General features: G+C 39.0%; 1 protein-coding gene across 2 annotated transcripts in view; it reads left to right on the top strand.

Moving 5' to 3' along the window:
• Positions 1-12944: 12944 nt before the first annotated feature.
• The window catches only part of USP15 (ubiquitin specific peptidase 15), a 63931-nt gene continuing 54334 nt past the window's right edge, over positions 12945-22541 (top strand). For both annotated transcript variants that reach the window (XM_052667418.1, XM_052667417.1), the window contains exon 1: positions 12945-13095. In XM_052667418.1, the coding sequence (XP_052523378.1) occupies positions 13007-13095 (89 nt within the window). In that variant the 5' untranslated portion in view covers positions 12945-13006. The remainder of the gene's footprint in view (positions 13096-22541) is intronic.

Below are 22541 nucleotides of genomic sequence, written 5' to 3'. Positions count from 1 at the left end.
GATTGAAGCTTTTCCTATTCCGGGGAACTTCGAATTTTCTCTTTTTCCCTCATGGTTGATTGAAGCTTTTCCTGTGCTGGAAAGGTTCGAATTTTCTTTTTCTTGTGTAAGGGTGGTCTCAAAGGGCAGCCCTTCAGAGTTGCATTTGTGGCATTTCTCTCTCCTTTCCAGGCATCTTTTCTTACTGTAACTGCATTCTTTTAAGACTGCTACACCTTTCCCATATTTTGCTCATACCAGATGGTCTTTGCTCATGAAACCATAGTTCTTAGAACTGCATGTTAGTCTTCTCCTTTTATTCTGCTCCAACAAATAAATAAATAAATAAGTAGATGGCATGAAATGTAATCCCTTACACCAAGTTTCCATATTCCTCCAGTGCAGTGAAACAGGCAGCACTGATAACAGTTGGAAAGAGTAGACTGACCTTCTCTCAGCATGTTTTTACTCCAGCTAAACTCCAGAATTTCTACAATGATTCCAGAGAGAATAAGATTAAATGCTCAGCACTTCTCTCTTTTTGCAAGCTTATGCTTACTCCAGCTCTTTTTGATTGTATTTTTTCCATGTTAAATTAATGAGCTTTCCTTTATTATCCTATCACATTTTAAGCTTTGATTAGTCTAGGTCTTAAAATGTACATAAAATGATTTTGATTTTATTAGCTATTATTTAAATGATCACCTAAAATTAATCCCTTTGTACTGTGAAGCTGTTTTTGTTGCATTACAATGGTTGCTTATCCTTCCTGACCTGAAATTATATGACATCATAAAAATTTAGCAACAGATTTAAAAATTAAAGGGAAATTTTATGAAGCAGGAATGATAGCCATGCAGACTCATCTATACTAGTCTATAGTAATGATCCCTTCTGAGCTATTTTTACAGAAAGAGGTCAATGCTGTGAAAAGTTAGAATGTATCTAAGCTGGTTTTTGCATGACTGATGTTAAAAAAAAAAAAAATTAGAATATTTAAAATGTCATCTTCAGCAGATAGATTCATTGCCATTTCAATGTTCTGGTATGATGACCCTTGTTCAGTAGCAAAGTCCATGCACCTTATCGATTTCCTGGGGTTAGATTTGCATGTATTCTGGGTAATATGTTGTGTTTTTTAGTAGTGTGATAACATCTTAATATACACTCTCCATATTGGAATAGCATTTGCTTTCTCAGATTACCTCCACTGTGTCACTTCTGTCTCAGCCCAAGCTCTCTGTGTCATGGTAAGCCTGTTCTTCCTTTTTACTCATTTGCCATATTGTCAGTACTGAAGGTACTGTGGGATAAGGGCAGCTTTCATCCCAGAGCCTGCCTTTCTTCCAGGATAACCCAGTACTCTCATTACATGATGTACAATTTTTGAGGTCACTGGATTCTCTCAGTAACTGGAGACATCTGAATTCGATCACAAATGCTGACAGAGTATATGCATTTTTAATGCCATCGCTTAATATAAGACAGTATTTCTTAAGTGCTTAGACAAGTTTCCAAATGCTCATTCTAAAGAAAATTCAAACTAGTTCATTCAAATTTTCTCAACACATTAAAAGCAGCTTCCCCACTTGCCCCACTACCACTCCTCACACTGGCAAACAAGTGGACAAAAAATGGGAGTTTTCCAGCACAAACTGAAACTAAGTGCTCTCGGGTTGTCAGGAGGAAAAAAGTAAACAGGCAAACAGAATGTGTTTTTTTCCTCCTGTAAGTGTGATAAGCTACGTTTTCTCCTCCAGTCTGCGCTGATGGAAAGCACACACGTATGGTGGTTTTCTAAGGTGTGCAAGCCCAGACCTTAAGGTGATCTCTGAAACACAGGCCACACTGACTTATACCAAGAAAATTACTGCAGTTCAGAAGTCTGTTGGATTTACAGAAGTGGAAGGGGTCTGGAGGCCACGATGGGCTTGCCACAGGGCCAGCTGCTTGTGGTGGCTGGGCCACAGCTGCCCTCCTGGCTCCTGCTGCTCCTGGATCACTCCTGCACTGCAGAGGGCTTGTCCTCTGCCTGCATTGTCCCAGAGCTCTTCTAAATCACCTTTCTGGCTTTCTCCTCTTCAAGAGAAAAAAAAAATAAAAATGTTTTACGTATTTATTTGAAGATCTTCATAAATTCAAACAGAAAGAACTTAATTTTACACAGTTTGCTGTCAATCAGCAATCCTTTAGATTACATTATGGGCTGAAGGTCAACCCAAAGGACACAAGTAAAATAATTATGTCTGTATCTGAACGAGGCGTATGAGTCTGACCTAGACTGACTGGCCACCTCTTGAAGTACTCACACTTCTTTTTCAAGGAAAGTCTTGAATAAACAACAACATTTACATTAAACTCTTAAATATATCTATATTTCCAATGCTAGTGTGTTATATTTTTAGATAATTTGTATTTATTTTAGTGTTAGCTAACAAAAACAAAAAATTGCAACACAGCTGCTCATTATCAGAAGCAAACAGAAGCACAAGGATATGCCTTATTCCAAGTGCAAGATTAAGATGTATATTGGGGTTAAAGACTCCAAGTCACTGACATATCTAATGTACTAAAATAGACGTCTAAACCCTTCCTATGACATGTACCAAGGAGTCTAGCTACACCAGTAATCACATATTCAATGCCAGACCCTCACCTTCCCTATAAATCCTTAAGCCTGTGCCTTCGACTTGCTTTCCATCCTAGACTATGTGTTGTAGGAAGTAACAGATTTAGTTCTTCTTGAGAACATTGTGCCAATTTGAGCCCAAGTCAATGTTAGTAACAAAAAAAAAAAAAGAAGTGTCAGGGACTTTTCTTGTACGTCTGCTGCTCACTGTAGGTGCATCTGCAGTAGGTTAGGACTACAACACTCGTTCTCACTCTTACAGTGGGGTTTCCTCTACTGAATTTACCATGTAGGTATAGCAAATGCTCCTGGATATATAAATCCTAGACATTCTTCATTTTGCTACCCAGCAATTGGGAAGTGACATGGCTTATGATATTCCCACAGCTAACTAGATACTGAGAGGTTTATTTTAGGCCAAAATCACAGACAATTAAAGCTGAAAAAGCCTGCCAAGTGATGAATCTGACTCAGTGTTTTAACTCCCTCCTTATTCTCCTTTCACATTCCCACGTAAACTGCTTCTCCTCTCCTAATGCTTACATGTAAATCACAAATCTGCTGCAGTCTCAGTGTCCAGGAGACACATTCCTCAACGGTGAGCCCATGGTCTTTGCTTATTATCTGACCTTTTCCATAATTCAATGTGCCTCAACAACCTTCTCTGTGTAAACCTGTCAACCATACAATCAGACTCCTAATTCCATCATATGGACAACATCAGAATTATCACAGTTTCAGTAGACAATAAGGTCTGCATAAAAATTCCTTTTTCCCATAAAAACAATCCTTACCCCTGCAGTACCTGGGTGGGAGGCTGGAATTAAACCCGCAGTAGGCAGGTGAAGAGCACTGTGCCCATAGTCAGTGAACAGCATCCCTGGGATGAAGACGGTCAGAAAGAAAACTTGAAATAATTGCTTATAAGTGTCTCACATTTGACACATTTAATTCCTATTTAGATCATCATTCTTTATGTTTGATTCTAGGCAAATTAAGGTGCTTCCCATGCCATGGGCTTCTAAAACCCATGTCAGTTCTTGTCAATTCTTCGCAAATATTTTAAAGAGGCCCAGAATATGACCTTGACTCTAAGCCTATGGACTATACTTATGGATTCTCATATTTTCCCCCTAAAGTAGCCTTTAATACCTTTTTATTTCAAATCATTCAATAACTACGCAGTTTTAGGTACATGTAATGAATAAGACCTAGGGAACAAAATGTCACCTTGAATGATTTCTATACATCAGTTAAAATGTATACTACTTTACATAGTTGGCAACCTATATTGCTGGGGGGAAAAAGAAAAAAAAAAAGAAAAAAACAACCAAGAAGTGGAGCTGAATTATTTTTCAAAATCTTTCATTAATTCACCATTTAACTTGATTTTTCTGCAAACATAGTGGGTAAATGTCCTTCTCCAGACACAGACAACCCTACAGAAAAAGCTACACCAGGGGCATCCAATCTTTTGACTTGCCTGGATCACACTGAGTGAATAGGAATTGTCTTGGGTCAATACACAAAGGTCACTCCAAAAATAATGCCTCCTATTTATTTCCATGGAAACCACAATAGATACAAAGAACACAATAGCGCTATTTGATAGAGAAAAATCTCAGCTACAAAATGTTGTTTTTCAACGGCCAGCACCATTAGCTATGCACTTTGGTGAGCAATGAACAAAAGCCTTCATGTCATGATCATAAACACCTGTGCTAGCAGAGGTGACCCAATGTCACGGTCACCACTGCTGAAATGCACCACCACCCACTGCCTCACTGTGCTCACATCCACTGGTTTGTCTCCTTAAACGTTCAACAAGTGGAAATGAATGCTAGTGAGTGCCATTTTTTTCCATATGGAAAAATTCAACGGCACACCTTTGCTTCAGATGCACTTCCGTGTCAGACAGCATTGTGTCAGGCTGCCCCTCTGCTGCCATCTGTCACGCAGCAGTAACGTGTAAGGGAATAGTGGTGGGAAGGTTCAGCCTTCACTGTGAAGTCACCATCTGTCTCTGAAACCTTGAGCCAATAAATGAAACAGGAGGCATTACTTTCAGATCAGCCTTCATACAATATAAAGTATTGTTCACGTATATAAGTAACAAAATCTATTTTTATCTTTTATAGTTTATATTAAAAAAATAAAAATAAAAAGACGGTGAGAGAGAGAGCAGCAAACATGCAAAACTTGTGGGTTATGTGACTAATTTTCGTGAAACTACCAGGGGTTGGGTGACGCCATTTGGCAGGGCAAAGCCACAGCCACAGTAGGAGGTAGATGGTGCAGGTAAGGAGGTGGGCTCAAGGTATTCAAAGCCAGTTTGGATGGGACCCTGGGCAGCCTGGTCTGTTATTAAATGGGGAGATTGGTGGCCCTGCACGTGGCAGGGAGGTTGGAGATTCATGATCTTTGAAGTCCCTTCCAACCCTGGCCATTCTGTGATTCCGTGGGCTGCATTGCCAGCTGTGCCACGTGTGGCTTGTGGACACTGGCTGGACACACCTGGGCTGCACCCTCCTTGTTGGAGCTAGCCCCTTTAATTGATTTGCCTCTAGATGTGTTCGTGCTTCCTCTCTCCAGGTCTTTTTGTAACTTGGGGAGTGAAAATTCTTTATGAGAAACAATAAAGGTTAAAAAAAAAAAAAAAGCTATAAAAGCTATCATGAAAGTTATTAGTTAATCCTTCTCCTTCCTAGTGGATAATTCTACAAATAAAAGTTACTTGTCTCATGTTCAAAGTTTCTCTCGTAGGTTCTAAAAGTAACTGTGTAATGAAAATGTGTAATTTCATTTGTTTTCCAGACTGCACAGGTTAGGCCCTAATTTAAGCTTACCTTTTAAAGTTGTTCACATGTTGATGTAAGGTTACTCTGACTGTTCTTCCCTATAATTTTTATTTCCAACTGAAGTGATCCATACTGCCTTTTCAATTATGAGTTTTGACCTGAATTTATCAGGCAGCAGCCTAATGTCACCTTCATCCTTCAGAAATAACTTATTGGCAAATTTAAATCACTTTCACCTAGAAACAGCTTCCAAGCTGATATAAATGATGAGCACTTTCTGATTTCTCTGAAGTTTATTATAAATGGATGTTAAAATAGCTTATAAAATCAAAGGCACTGCAGTCCTCATCAAAACACTGCATAAGCCAGTTTTATTAACAAAACAACCAACCACTATTTCAATTATCACGGCAATACAATTTCTCCCAGAAGACAATATTTCATCATGAGTACTTAAACATTCAGAGATAGAAACGAAGATATTTCACTCTTTTGAAAGGATAATTAATGATTAATAGAAAAATAATACTTGTCCTTATTTTTAAAATGCACAATGAGTTTCTGACAAAAACAATTCAGTCATTGAGATATCATTACTTTGTTACTTCTGAATTATTCTGATAGTGCTTGCTACTTTTCAGTCTCACATTTAAGTCTCAAAATTCAGAAGATGCACATAGTAGGACTGGCTTTACGACCTAATAATTTAGACTCTAGGTTCCCTTTATAAACAACAGGGAGAGACCTTCAGACAGCAGTTTATCTCACCATAAAACAGAGGCTATTAATCATCTTTTAGAAGAGGCTCTGTCTCTGTTGACCAATGAAGGACCATATTCAATTAGTTAAGACGAGACACTAACATTTAGGTAATAAAGTCTTAATTTATCATGTACAAGATTCATCTGATCTCACTTTACTACCTAAAGATTGAGTAGTATCTAATTTATCATACTAAGTCTTAGAGCTAGGGGAGAGGGTTTAACAATATGTTCATTCTGTTTCATGCCCTTTGACTCAATTGCAAACTTGGAGAAAAAGAGACTGAGCAACTAGTTGCAATTTATAGCTACAAGACATCCCCCAGAGGTGCCAAACACCTACAGTACTCATTGAATCAAAATATTATTCCCACATAAATTTCTACCTGATGATCTTTCAAGGTTCCTTCCAACCTGAGCTGTTTTATGATTCTGTGAATGGAATAACCACATCATGGCTCATTATTCCTCTAATTTCTGGGTTATGTTGCCTAATACCAGAATGAAATAAAAGATTCAACCATCATTTCAGACAGTGGGCCACACCTCTGTGTGGTACAGAAAAGGTATTGCTCAGCACGTAAACATCCTGCAAACATCAAATACATTTTTTAATTTTCTGTCATACAACCATATTTTCACCCTAAAACTTATTGGTTTAGCTGCATTATTTGCCACAGTTAGTCACAGTGTCCCTTTTTTCTCCATCAGTTATTAAACTTTCACCCTTACTCAGTTGAGTTGTACTTGCACTGGAACATTTTTACATGCTCTACAACATATGAGCCAAGTTTCTGTTGCCCATTTTTCACACAGGATATATTTTCATTATTACATGCAATTACATGTCATTCCTTTTCTTTTGCAAATTATTTTCCACTTCTGCATAAGATTAAAAATAGTACTGTTTTATTTGTTCCCTTAGAATATATCATATATTATGTTCAGGAGACATTAAATCATTTCTGAAAACATCACCTACATATGTGCCAGAAGAAAGTATGAATTTGTAACAGAACATGATGTTAGCCATCAACCTAATAATTTAAGAGCAACACAAAGCATACAAAATATTTATTCAGAAAGTGATAAACAATTTAGAATTTTACCATTTCTGTGATTATTTATGTTAAAAAAAAAAGTGGATTAAATTATATTAAAATCCAATTGCAACCAAAACTATTCACAAAGAAAGAGAAAGCATTTGTCCCCAGTAACCAGGTAATGCCCAAAAAGCCAAGTAAGATAGAGAAATCAGAAGACAGAATAGATCAGTGGTCCAGCTAGGAACAGAAGCCAAACTTGTGTCTCCCTTCCCAGTTATCTATCAAGATGACCACAGTTCAACCATCAAGCAGTACACAAGGGTGTCTTACAGTGAGCTGAAGTAAACAATGTGTGCAAGACATTAAAAGACATGTCTATATTTATGCCTATATGTACACCGATCTGTTTCCATACCTAGCTTTAGAACCTATCTGTACTTCTAACTGCATCTGCATCTCTCTATAGATATCATCTAGTTAAGCTTCAGAGTTCCTGCCAACCAGTGAACAGATTATGACAAAAGATATTCAAGTTTGTCCAAGGTTTCATGGAATTTGCATCATAATTTAAATCAAGGTCCAGTGTATTCTGCAAGAGTGCTGAAGTCAGATATGAATCAGTATCATGTATAGCTTAAAAAAAAAAAAGCCAGAAGAAGCCACTAGCACAGATATATTTAAATAGGTATAAACTTCATAATTCAAGAATTATGAGTTCTTTTCGAGAAAAGATTGGAAAAGTAATTAACAAAACAGTTTGAAAGTCAAGAACATTTGGTATCTAAAATGGCTAACACGTTACCTTCGTCGTTCTTTTTGCCTTAACTCAAGTACTAATTTTGTGCATTGCTTACAAGTGCAAACCCAAAGAATAAGACCTGCTATGAAGACAAGAACATTTCCTTAGGTACTTGTATCACCTACTGAAAATGCCTCGCCTACCACCTGCAGACTTTTCTAGATGAGGTGATGGAAGAATCCGTTCTCACTCCACTATGCTTTCCCCTTGGTGGGGGAAGGTGCTCAGCTAAGGACACAAACCAGGCAGTGAGGAAATACACTGAGGAAGGACATCCTGATGTTCAAATCAAATATGGAAACTGATAACAGTTTCAACACATCTGTCAATCATGGCTGAAGCCTGTTGTCACCATACCTTTTAAATTAGTTTCTGTGTTTTTGGAATTCTTGAGAACAAAAAGTATTCTTGAAGGAGAAATACAAAAGTTAGCTAATTTCCAATAATTTGTCAGTATACATTTATGTCTAGATATAAGCACTGTGTAATGGACATTGAAAGTTGTTTTATCTTGTTGAAAATGCGTAATTATTCTTAAATTAATATCTGATTACAATCAAATAATAAAAAGCTTGGTTTTCATTCTTCCTTCAAGTCCAAGACTGTTAGAATTGAAGTGTTCAGTGTATGTCGAACAAATGCTTAATCAACAGAAATTACTAACCACTTTCATTAAATTAATTGAAAATATTATTTTAATAGTGCAACATACCATTTTTAGTTTATTACTTCTCTTAATTGTTTGTGTATTCAATTAATAAGTCAGTCTACAGAAAATCTGCAAAGCAAAAGAATGCTTCTCAATATTTAAAAACTCTGGACTGGTGAAAGGAGAAAGCAGTGGCATTTCTTCCACTGTCATAACATTAGAAAGACTTCTGGGACACTCTTTGTCAATCCTGTTGAAATTTCTCTATCATCATCCCCCTGTATACAGATCTATGACATTTCTGACTTAATTGTTCTCAGGGCACTCTGCCATTGGACTAAGTACATGAAGTTAAGTAGGCAAAAGAACACAAAGCATGCCACATTATCCACATGTTAAAAATAACAGTAACTTTTCCATGAGTCTATACACTTGATCTCTCACTTGAAAGATCCTTTTGATACTATTTATTTCTAAGTACGTGCTTAAAAATGTAGTAGGCTGATTAAAACAACTAAATAAAGCACTATCACATTTTTAATAGGTTTTTTTTTTTTTAATCTCAACAAAAGTGTGTTATTGCAATTATATCTAGCAATTACAATTTTATCCAGCTGAAACGAGAATATGATAACATCTATGAATGGAGCAAATGATGTGCAGAGTGGATAAGGAGGAATATTATTCATTCATATTTTTGTTTTCAGGACAGAAATGTGTTTCTTAATTCTGTATTATTTCCTCAACTCACTGCCTTCCAAATTTATCCCCTGCTTCTTTCTCTCCTTAAAACAATATGTATTCTCATCTGCTTCTGTCCATCACTGATCCCATGCTTCCTTGTCTTCCCCCATCTTTGTTCAGAACTGTATTTTGGTTCCAATGTCTTCCCCTTACCTTACACACATCCTGCTTTGTCTATTACACAACTCTAGTCCATTGTTATTCCTGATTTCTTGCTTTTGATATAGAAATGTTTCAAAAGAGGCACATAATTCTATTGTTAAAAATAATAACAATAAAAAGTTTTCAAATCCCATGTATCCCAAAAAGTAGACTGTGGGATAGAAACAGCAATGGTGGCACTGATTACTGACCACTCAACTATCTTAAAAGCAGATGAGCTCTAAAGGGGCTTTCATCAGATTTCCTGTCTAAAAGGGAAATTACCTATGTTATCAACTTGACTCTGTGTTTGAGAGCTATATGTGAAATACAAACTTATCTGTATCTTTTCTGATTAGTCAGGCCCTGTGCAGCTCTAAACTAAAAACGAAATTCATGCTACCATTTTAGCTACAAGCACAATACACACATGAGCGCTTGCAATATCACTGAAGAAAAGTGATCTGGAAGTGGGAAAGTGAGGAAAAGGAATCTGAAGTCCTATTTTCCCACTCTGTAATTTCATAATTATGGTGTAGAAGATTTAGGAAGAAAATAAAAGTGGAGAAGTGATTTTTTTTGTCATAGTACCTGTGAATGAGACTTACACATATCAGTCATTTCTACAAAATTTATTCTATGCTTGAATTTCCTTCATGAGCAGAGCTTTTCATATTCCCCAAAATGAAGCCATACCTTAAGTTTTTTTATCCAAGTCCACTAATTGACTTGAAAACAAGAACTTGAAAACAAGAGCTTAAACTTTATGTTGTATTGGGAATCAATAGAATCATCAGTGTACACAGGTTGTTTTCTGCAGCCCATTTGCTGAATGTCTGAGCCACTATACATTGCATTAATTGTTTCCTTTTCTAGGATCAATGTCTAGAACTACAAAACAACATGTTTACAAAAATGCATCGGATAGAAGTGAAGTAAGGTAACAATGCAGTCCAGTGATTTCTGCTAGCTACTGCTAGCTTTACAATATTCTGCATTCAGTTATGTGAAAGGCAGTAAGATATAAATCTATATTGCAAAAGCTTGTTTTTCATTAGGGTAGGTAAGCTGATTCATCAGTATCATCAGTGTAGATAGTTTAAACTCTGAAGACCCTCATGCATCTTTGAGGATAGATGTACCTGGAAAAAGTTCCCTGCTATCTCAGAAAACTTTTGTAAAAATACAGACTTAACACCAATTGGTATTTTTCAAGAATATTGAGAGGGGAAAGGTTATCTTAAGTTTAGACTTCTCTTGTGCTGTGAAAAGCACAATCACTTCTTGTGCAGCACTGACAGTCCTAGAAGGAGAACTGATTATTCCTCTCTCTGTTGTAATTCTTAGACAAAGCTCTGATTCAGATAGCTCCTTACATGCTTTTCTGTCTAACATCTATATCACCTGATGTTCTTCTAGCATCTTTCTGCATCATAAAAAGACTGAACTAAAGAACAGGAGATTTTTTTCATCTGTAACTGCAACTATGCTACCCAAAATGTTTACACATGGGTGACTCTAGGTGAATCTTCTGGCAAAGCAAACTGGTGATGGATGCACCACAAACTGCTGAGCAATTGCGCTGTTTACTGGCATGGTGGATCAAAGAATATTTTTTCCAAAATTAACAAGAAAAAGTCATTTCTGTAAAAATTTAAGTTGAACACACTGAAAACTTTCAATATTTAAAATATTGTCCTTGCTTGCCAAGACTGGAAAAGAGGTGTATCTTTAATTTGCTTGCCCATCATTCTGGAAATTCATCCTCCGGCTCTTATAGAAGCCACCACACCAGCCCCTCCAAGTTCTTTGGAGCTCTACTCATATGTCCAGTACAACTCTCCTTATTCTCTTTAAAGCTAAAAATCGTCACTTTGCCTTTATTTCAACTTCATCATCTTTACTGATAACCCTGGCAAAATATTTACTTAGTTTTGGACTCTTGTGGCTGCATGGGAACCTTACTCCCATTCTCTATTTTTGGCTGTTTGTATATCTAAAGAGCAATCTTCAGTACTATTTTATGCACTTATGAGTTACTAGCTCATAAGTGCTAATTAGCCAACAGCTAATAGCATCTAATAGCTCATAATACATGAATGGCAGCCTACGATGCATTCTAGCATTAGTCATACCATTCAGGATGTTATAATGACTGGGGTGGAGAAGGGGTCCTGGCATACAATGGGGGGTGTTATAGAATCATAGCATAGAGGCATAGAATCATTGATTGAAAAAGACCACTGAGATCATCTAGTAAATTGTCAACCCACCACCATCACACCTACTAACCACGTCCCTACACATTTTTTGAGCACTTCCAGGGACAGTGACCCTACCACTTCCCTGGGCAGCCCATTCCAGTGCCTGGCCACTCTTTCTGAGAAGATTTTTTTCCTAATATACAACCTGAACCATTCTTGGCACAACTGAAGCTCACTAGTGCTCATCCTATCAGTTACCTGGGAGAAGAGGCTGACCCCCACCTCGCCACAGTCTCCTGGTCATTGTAGAGAGCAATGAGGTCTCCCTGAGCCTCCTCTTCTGCAGACTGAACAATCCCAGTTCCCTCAGCCTATCCCCATAAGACTTGTGTTCCAGACCCTTCACATCTTCACTGCCCTTCTCTGGACACACTCCAGGGTTTCAATGTCTTTCCTGCAGTGAGGAGCACCATGATATCTAGAGGAATTAATTCTGTTTCCAGGCACTTGTAAGCAGCATTTCCCTCCGGCCCAGGATTTCTATATAACGTCGTGGTTCTATACGCAAATGAAAAGGAAGGGAGACTCCTTGTTAACGCCGTGTAACAGGGCTGCGTGTCGGTGCTGGTGGCACACCAGCTGGAGGCTGCGGTGTTTGGTGTAAGCAGCATTTCGGGTAGGAGGGGCTGAAGCAAACACGGCCGATTCCCTGGGGATTTTGTAAGCACCTGGGTTGGTCCAAGCAAGTCAGCCCGTGCGTTTCAATTGCCAGCAGCGTTCATGCAACAGTACGAGCTGCATCATTATAAGAATTATGGGAATCCAACCATTCATTTGCTAGCAGGGCGCACAGCACTGAATTACGCGTATGCTAATTAAAACATCGAAGAGAAGATCGCAGGCAGCACTTTATTCCAAAACTGCCACCTCCTCTTTCTGACCAATTTTGCAGCACGCCACAGAACACGCAGCGTACGGGGAAGGCCGGAATCCCGCACCGCCCCTCCGGACACCACCGCTTCGCCGCCGCCCGCACGCCCCGGCCACAACACGGCCCCGCAGCTCACCGAGCCCCCCAGCACGCATGCGCACGGCTCTGCTGAGAGGAAAGACCTCCCCGCCGCTAGGAGGCGCCGCCTCCCCCTCGGTCCCCTCCCCGCGGTTTGTGGCGTCTCACGTCAGCGTCACTCCCAGCATGCAGCGCGGCCCGCTCCTGCCCCTGCTACCGCTGCCGCCGCTGCTGCCGGGGGGAGAAGATGGCGGAGGGAGGCGCGGCGGATCTGGAGACCCAGCGCACGGACGTGGCCGCGCTGCTCAAAACCGCCCTCCGCAAGGGCGACACCTGGTGAGGCAGGGAGGGAAGGGGGGCTCGGGCTGAGCGACTCGGGCGGCTCCCCCGCCCTCGGCGGGGCTCGCCTGCCGGAGGAACCGACCTCCTTCCTCTCGGCCCTCCTCACTCTCGAGGGCGGCTCGAACCCCGCGTGCGCCGCGGGCCGCCGGGAGCGGGCGGATGACAGAACGGGGCGTGGGGGGTTGGGTGGGGGGGTGGAGAGCAGCGCCATTCTTCCTCCTCCCCGCCGCTCAGCCCCTTTCCGGAGGGCTTCGAGCGCTCTGGGCCGCGCCGAGGCGGTCGGTATGGGCAGGCGCCGAGGTCAGCTCGGTGCGAGTCGGCGAGGGGGGAGAGGCCGGGAGCCAACCTGGCGGGGTGCGGGGCGAGATGGCCGTCCCTCACAATGGGGGCCGCGGGGAGAACTGCTGGAGCGGGGCCGCGGGAGGAGGGATCTGCTCGGAAGCGTTCCTTCCACCAGCCGGGCTGCAGGGAGGAAGCGGCGCCGGCGTCACCTTCCAGTCCGCGGCCGGGTTGGGCCTTACGTTGAGACTTCGGCTGCGAACGTGTTAATAGACGACGAAGCAGCCCCCGGAGGTGCGAACAGGCTGTTGTGGTTATCTCCTCCGCAGCCGACGTGTGTTTTCATGGTCCCTGGAAAATATGTCTTAGTGGGCCGTGCGGGTTGTCAGCAGAGTGAGCCGTGGTTGGGGGGGAATTAGGTTAAATAAACACTGTCCTTCTAGTGTGTATTTGGTGATCGGGCTGATGTAGGTGTAGTTCTTGGAGGCTGGCTGGCATGTTCTGTGTTTTTTTTGTTGTTGTTGTTTTTGGCTTTTCTTTTAAAGAAGACAAAAAAAGAGGAACTGCCACTCCTTCCACCACCCAACCTCCTCATCTCTCCCCTTGCGAAGTTGTCACCCAAAGACAAAGGCTGAAACCTTAGCTCAGTGAAAATTAAGTATGAATACACAAAAGTAGAGCTTTCCCACCTCATTTCAGCTGTCATCACTCACTGTTCCAGTTCCATAAAAGACTATATTTAACAGTGTTGATACTGCAGCATGTGTCAGAAGCATACATTCTGATGCATTATTCAAATACTGCTGAGTATACGTTCAGTTTTTGGCATATGAACAGACTGCTCTTAAACTGGAAAAGTATAAGTGACTAGAAAAAGGAAATCGATTCATATGGTACTGTTAAAAACGACTGGCAGTAGTACAAGGCTGCTCAGGCTTGTAGTCTTCTAATGTGTTTTTTTTTTTTTTTTTCTTTTATGATTCTGTTGGGTACTTCCTGAGTACTAAAAAAAAATATCTCAAACGGTTAATGTTATTCAGAATGAAAGTAACTTTATGAGCAGTTTACGTAATGAGTAAATCAGGGCATGCACTGACTGAGCTGTAACTTTTTTTTACTACATAAAATATTTTAACATGGAAAAACCAGTTTAGTGAAATAAGCTTTTCAGTTTTCTCTGAAAATAAGTGTATTTCACTGTGTTTATGACACTAATATTAATCAAGTGTTTTAAGGCTGAATGAGCTGTGGCAAAGCCCTATTAACTGTGACTCATGAACTATTAAATCTAGGAACACAAATGTGTGTATAGGTCCGTTGATAGGATTAATACTTAAAGCTATGTATTTAACTTTAAGGAGTGTGTGTAGTAATTCAGAGATATTTTGGTACTTGCTTTTTGGTCTTTTGGAGCATCAGTAAGGAAGCGTGGTAGTTTACATGCTCTAAGTCATGACTCAGAATTGCAATTCCATTCATTCACTCAGTAGTAAATTTTGGTGAAGAATGCGTGCTGTATCACCTTGTTCTGTTTGAGCTTCCAAGCTCTGTACTTAAGCACAGTGCTTTTAAAATGTCCGGCTTAAACATACAAACTCTCAAGAATTTAGAGCACAGAGAAAATAAGTCCTTTATAAAGCTTCTGGGTTTTCCTCTTCAGGAAAAAGGAAGAGTAGGGCAAAGAGAGGCATGTCATGTAGTATCTGTAGAGGGCAATGAACTTCCTAGTTCTTCAAGTTTACTGCAGAGAGAAACTGATTTATGTGCAATATTTCGAAAGTTAGATATTAGGAAAGATTTTGTAGAATACACATGTTCGAATATTCATTTGAACAGGCAACTTAATAAGCTGTAAAATTTGCTACAGTGGATGTTTTTAAGAATACCTGGGGCATAATATGGATAAAAATATATTGTCTCAGTGGATGGGCAGGAGCAGTGTCTGTCTTCTGCCTGTTCAGTCCTCAGGGATGGGATTCTGGACTGATTTGTTCAGGTTACCTTTCCTGCATGCTTTTATGGGCAGTTAATAAAATAAGTGCTTAAATTAGGAGAACCTGCAGGTTCTTCCATCTTTCCATTTCTCTTGTTTTTCTTAAAAGATGTATTAACTAAACATCAAATTTAAGCTTTTCCAAGCAAGAAAATCCTTAGCTTATTAATTGCTTTAAATAATTGGAACTACTTTTGTTCATGAATTCAGCACTGAAAACCATGCTCTTATTACACAGAATTTGAATTACATGTAATTCTCTCTTGCAGTATTTTCCGAAGAATGCACTGTTTGTATGTTTCAGAGAGCTATGATTTTGTTCTGAAAGAAAAGAAATGCACAATTAATCTTGTATCTTGCAGTCTTAGGGTCTGATATGATTGCTTCTCAGCATTTGGAAATTCTACCATTGAGAAGTGAGAAGAATTTTTAGTATCTGTGAAGATTTTAACCTCTCAGTCAAAAACACTGATTGCTATGACTGCAGATAAAGGTGAACTCAATCAGTGTCCTCCTATATCCGCTCTCAGAAAGTGATTGGTACTCAGAACTGTTGGTATACATCTCTTTTTTTTTTTTTTTTTTTTTTTTTTTAATAACCATCAAATAGTTTGCGTGGCCAACTGGTCTTAATGTTGTCATTTAATGCCTTTGGAGCTGCAGTGGTATTCTTGAGAACCTTGCCAAGTATTTCTGTTTTTACTGTGTCACTGGGATACAGTTTTCAGCACTGAAAGCTACTGATACTGGCACAGTTTTTCAGAGAGTTGATGAAGACTCTGCCAGTTCCTAGTTGTGACTTCTTGTGTGAATTTTCTGCCTCCTACTGAGAAATAGTATCTTGTCTTTACCTTTAAAACCACTTTCAGCTCTGCTTTCCCTGCAGTTTCTGTTCTGCTGTGGCTGTCTTAGTCAGCAATGTTGCCTCAGTTACTTAAATAAGACATTACAAATGCTTTCATATTCTTCACTTTCATACCTCCTATGGATATTGGCCCTCTGTGGTCCAAGCTTGAGAGGCCACAGGTGTCACCTGCCAGTAAGTGGTTCACTATGTAATGGGTAACAGTGACTAATAATGACGAACAGCACAATCAGTTCCACCAAATTTCCTCTCTTTTCCCCAGAATTTCCCCTCTGTGTTTCTTTAATGTATTCTTCACTGTGTTAATTTCTGAGCAGATAGGAACATAAATGATATTTATATTGCTAAATGCAGTAATCTGGAAAATAATTAGGTTGTTAGAATGGACAAATAAGGATCACAAGTTTATTTGGTGTCCAAGGGAACAAATGTAACCCTTAGATGTTTACCTAGGGAGTACTGTGTAGCAGTACAAAGAAGTACAGTTGTATAAAACCATTCATGCTGTTCAGTTTTGGCTTGATGTGTCACAATAGGTATTCATTTGGAGTGAGCTCAACAACCTCAGATTTTATTAGAGGAGGAGAAACTCTTGCATTACAGAAGAGAGCTTAAGAGCTTTCATCTGTTTCAATAGTTGAGTGCTATGCTGACATACACACAGAATGAGAAGACATCTTCTAATATAAGAGGTTTGAGGCTAGCAGGTAATGACTGGAATTTCTGGCCTTGCTAGCCAACAAATTTTGGTAGTATTCTTCACTTTTTTTTTTTTAAGATAGAGATAAATGTGTAATCTGTTTGTGGTTTTTAAGGCTTGCAAATTATTTGTATTCTTCCAGATCTGTCTCTGATGCACATCGCTCCTGAAATTCTAGTGATTGCAGAGGGAGTACTGCTGTTATTGTAAAACATAAATTTCTGGGAAGGTGAAGGAAATATGGTGCAGAAAAATCACAGTGAGAAGTATTGGCTGTTTCTCATTTTTAAGGCTCATAGCTGCTGAAGAGAATAGGTAAAATTTTAAGTGGTGTAAAATCCTCCCCAGCGAATGATATGAAAAGTTCAGTCTTTAGTCTTAAGGATTTCCTCAAAAAAAAAAAAAAAAAAAAAAAAAAAAAAAAAAAAAATTGATAATGGTTAAAAACTCATTAGTCTTGATGAACAGGAATATACAGCTCTACTTGAAAACCCTGAAGTGTCCATCACTGATGATGACCTGGACATTGAAATGCTTTTCTATAATAGCCTTTTGTACCAGTGTTTCCCATGTTTGATAATCCATCATTGTGCTCTACATGAATAGAACCTAGATTGAACATTATTGGAAGATCTACTTGATTTCAGTGGCATCATGGTGAGATGTAATGGACCTATATACCTCAGTAACATTTGGAATATCTTCAGCTTACCAGAAATAAGTATGATGGTAAACAAGGAACAAGGTTGTTTTTTATTTCAATATCTTATAGCGGAAGTTTTATGTTAGATTTTTTTCACTGTATGAAGAAGGATGCAGCATTTATATGGAGATACACAGAGTGTTCCGAGTCCTCTTGGCACATTACTTGTGGTTGAAATAAGTAGGTGCAAATTTCTTCTGTTGATTGATGGGGCAGAGTGAGAGTGTGTTAAAGTAAAAGGTGTGTTGGGGTCAGGCTTCAAAACTGGAAGGCAAACATTGATTTAGGAATTAATATAATTTTTTGATGAGAAGCCTTCAGTTAAATGGAGAATTTATGAATGTATTTAAAGTGCTTGTTTATGTAATGTTCACAAGTAACTTAAAATTAACATAAAAATGCAGTCCATTTGTTATGATTTTCTTAGGGGATTAGGTCAATACTTAGTATATATGAAGAGCTCCTTAGACTATTGCAGCATGTCTCCTTAGACATATGCAGCATGGAAGTGCTGTAGTGAGAATTGGATTGGCACAATCTAATTAGTAGATGTGGAAGGATCTTAGTGCATTTTCTTCAACAAAGCTTTCATTTCTGAAGAGACTTAAGATTTCGTAAAATTTGGAACTAAATGATATTTTCTTGGGCCCCCAGTACAGAAAGGACATGGAGCTCTTGGAGTGGGTCCAGAGGAGGGACCCGCTAAGATGATAGAAGGCTGGAGGAAAGGTTGAGGGAACTGGGCTTGTTTAAGTTGGAAAAGAGGGGGCTCAGTGGGGATCTCATTGTGGCCTTCCAGTACTTAAAGGGAGCATGTGAACAGAAGGGGGAATGGCTGTTTATGAGGGTGGGTAGTGATAGGACAAGGGGGAATGGTTTTAAACTGAGACAGGGCAGGTTTAGGTTAGATATTAGGAGGAAGTTTTTCACCCAGAGGATGGTGACGCACTGGAACAGGTTGCCCAAGGAGGCTGTGGAAGCCCCATCCCTGGAGGCATTCAAGGCCTGGCTGGATGTGGCTCTGGGCAGCCTGGTCTGCTGGTTGGTGCACATAGCAGGGGGTCGAAACTGGACGATCATTGTGGTCTTTTGCATCCCAGGCCGTTCTGTGATTCTATGATTTTTTTTTCTCTAATTTTTTTGTGGCTTTACCTTTTTGAATAAAACTGTGGTTGAATTTTTCTATAATAAAGTAGAGTAATTGCATTATTTAATCTTCTGAAATTCTGAAAGCAATTTAAATTTTAAAATAATCTGTTAATCATGTAGTTGATCAAGCAGTTTTGGCTGGCCTAACTCAAGTAGAAACAAGAGTATAAACTAATTTTTACCTTTATTATTTTCATAGTTGGAATGGTGCAAGAATAAAGATGGGATGCTGTGCCTTTAAGCAGGAGTCCTAATTTGCTTTCAGCAACACAGTTCTACTTTAGATGAAGCAATACTGAAGATAGACTCATGCACAGTGAGGGTGGGGAAAAAAATTCTCAGCCATCTCTCTGGACAATTTGCACAATTTTACTGTTGAAAGTATAATAGTTTATGTTCATAAGGTAAGATGTCCTAGCAGTACATGGTGCTGAAGTGAGTGTGTCTCTGTGAAGTATCCCTGTTGCACATTAAAGGTAACTGTTTTGATTTTGAAAGTAAAACCTTTAAAACCTTCAAATCTACCAGTTAGCATAAGTAAGTTTACATCAAATATTGTTTTATTATTTCAGTATATAACTGAGTAATGCATTCAGAATGCTTCTGACAAAAGTGGTAAATACCGAGATCGTGTTGTTCAAACATTTTTCTGTCAATCCGTGTGCAAAGGTAAACAGTGAATCCAGTCATACTTTTGTGATCAGTCACCACTGCTGAAATGCACCACCAGCCACCTCACTCACTGTTTTGTCTCCTTAAGCATTCTTGTTACAGGTAATGAATGTCAATAGGTGCCATTTTTTCTTCATGGAGGAGTTTGATGCCACACCTTTGCTTCATATGTGCTTCCATGTCAGACACCATTGTGTCAGAGTGCCCCTCTGCTGCCATCTGTCACACAGCAACAACATGTGATGAGATATTGGTGGGAAGGTTCAGTCTCTAATGCTGTACCAACATCTGCCTCTGACAGCGTGGGCCAACATAGTAAAATAGGAGGCATCGCTTTTGGAGCGGCCCTTGTACAAGTGCTATGGTAGCATCGTTCTTTTGTTCTTGTAAGTTAATGTGTAAAGGCTATGAAGTCGTCCCTTTTTACTTGTCTAAGTAAGGGAAACTGCACTTGATCATTCATAAGGATACAGCCTTTATGGTAATTTTAATTGACTGACCTTTTAAGAACATATGTTTGAATATAACGTATGGCTGTCAGCTGGTAATTTAACATTTGAATTGGTTATATAGGACTTAGAGAAGTATTTCTTACTTTTACAGCTGTACTAGGAAATGGTACAGAAAGTGTTGAGTACTGTGAATTTTGTAGATGATGCTGTAGGTGCAATAATTGATGAGAATACAAGCAGGAATCAGACTAAGGCCCATCACAGAGATCAGCAGTCCTTTGTAAATGCAGGAAATAATCAACATTTTGTTTCATGGTAATGGACCCAAAGAGCAAGAACACCGACAGCCTTTTCTTAGTGGTGGTCTGTGGGTGCTAGATGAAGATGAAATAATTGATGTAAACTTCTAGATATAGGTTTAGTCACTTTAATGTCTTCTACTAAAGCAAGTTTAAAATAGTTGTCTTTCACTTTTTCATGTTGGTTTACATTATTTCTAAATAAACCTAAATAAAAGACAAGTGAATGTTACCTCTTCATCCTTTGGTGATGGCACTGAATCTGTGCGGTATGAAGACCTGTTGTGTATCAAAGGGACATGGAACCTTTCACCAAAATGTACTGTGCTCCATTTGTCACCATGTGTTGTTTTTCTGTCGTGGTCAGACAAATTTCAGTTTTTCTGAATACTCTAAAGATGTACTGCACACCTTTGAAACGTTACATGTCTGCAGATGTGATGTAGATCTCAATTATTGCAGCTTCTACACGTTCCGGAGGAGCACAAGTTCTGTCGGTGTCTGTATCAGTGTATCCAACTGTCTCAATGTTTCCATTATTACTGAGGTACTTTCAGAACATCTAAAGTCATATTTCAGTCTATATTTCAGTATAATTCTGAGTAAATCACATATGCATGGTTTGCTTACTTTTAGACAAAGTTTTGGGGCTACTTCAATGTTTGTTTCTCTACTTTCAACTTCTTGGCTCTAGGTGACTTTAACATAATAAAACTTGGTTATGTTGTTTTAATCTAGCTGGGTTTAGGTGAGTGATTTATTTGCAATGCCTGTAAATATCAAACATCTGCTGGTTTAAAGTTAACCTTGGGGTGAGATTGTATTGGTTTAAAGGTTTGCCCCTCAAACCAGCATGTCTAGAAATCTGTCTCAGCCAGTTCTGTCCATCAATTTCTACCGAAAGTCCTCCAGGGTCATTTAATCTCAGAATAGGTTGATTAGCTTGTTCATTAGCTTGACTGGTAATGACTATAAGCTAAACTTCTTTCCTGAGTGAAATCTTGATTCCATGAGGGATAAGTAACAAACGCTACTTTAGAAAATGGTTTTATACAATGAATATTCCATTGCCTTGAGCTTTTCTGAGTTGTGCTGGGACAGCTTTCTCAGTTGGGTGCAAAGTTCAGGAGACTCCCTTAACATGGTATTGAGGTGGAGCTCTTTCCTGTGTTAGGTGATAGTAACAAAAGCGATACGTTGTACCAAGCTTAACATGCAGATGTTGTATCTCTGTTCTACTCATGCAAGTTACGCTATTTTTGTATCTGGGACAGTACACATTCAGTGAAGCATATCTGGTCTCAAGTGCATGCTGCAAGTTTTTAATAAGTTTCCCTTTAAAGACTGCTGGCATTCATTTAAGAAATGAGGTTTTAGCAGATATGGCATTTTAAGAGGAAAAGATATACCTCAAATAAACAAAACTACAAGTCTTTTGTTGGTAAATACTTTTGATTTCTGATGGTTGCTTGCATATGGATATAACATGGATGAAAAGATAAAATAAGTTGCAACACTTGTTAAGGTTTGCCTCGTTTTGTGTAAATGAATCAGCAGTCTGCCTTGTCAGTCGTGGCAAGAATGCTGTATTGAACATGTTCTTAGGATCAGAATATATCATCTAATTTTCCGATTTTTTTTACTCTCTTCCTTAGTGGTAAGGAGTGGATTTTATTAATGTACTTTATGTGCTTTAGCAGATCGATCCGCTAAGCTGCACGACTTATAATTGCATTTCTTTTTTGCAGTATAATCTTTAACATGATAAGCCCATCTTGAGTAAAGATGAGGGAGTTGTATTGCATTTGAACACAAATTTCCATTTTTCTTAATCTTATTGGCAAAATGATATTTTGTCTGACAAGTTCTTGCAAAGGTAGAAGATTACTGTGTTCCATACTAAATCAAAGCAACTCCTTTTACCTGAGTCAGAATGCCGCTGAAGTCAAAGTAACCATTGGTGAATAAAATGCCTGAGATTTACATGAAACTTGTATGTACGTACATATGGGCAGTAATTAGCTGTAAGAACTCACAACTGCAGTGTCTGTTAGCATTTTCAGAATCTGTTCCTGTAATTTCTTGTTTAACGTATCTACTAAAACCTGTTTGGTGCAATGCGTGTGTTGTCTCACAGCTGTGGTTAGCTGGTCTACTGAACTTGCTCTTGAAAATATCTGGCTGAGAATAAACTCATTACTTGTTTAAATTAAGAAGTCTTAACTATGCCGGTAGATCCTGTATTGATGAAAGGCTGCTGTCTCTAAATAGAAATTAAATTAATTACCAGACTTCTTATGTAAGTATCCTACTTACCTTTGTTCACAA

The sequence above is a fragment of the Tympanuchus pallidicinctus genome, unplaced genomic scaffold (genome assembly GCF_026119805.1).
Source record: "Tympanuchus pallidicinctus isolate F22 unplaced genomic scaffold, pur_lepc_1.0 scaffold8, whole genome shotgun sequence".
NCBI classification, from domain to species: Eukaryota; Metazoa; Chordata; class Aves; order Galliformes; family Phasianidae; genus Tympanuchus; species Tympanuchus pallidicinctus.
The sequence above is the reverse complement of the archived record's forward strand: the minus strand, read 5'-3'. Positions and strand labels throughout refer to the sequence as shown.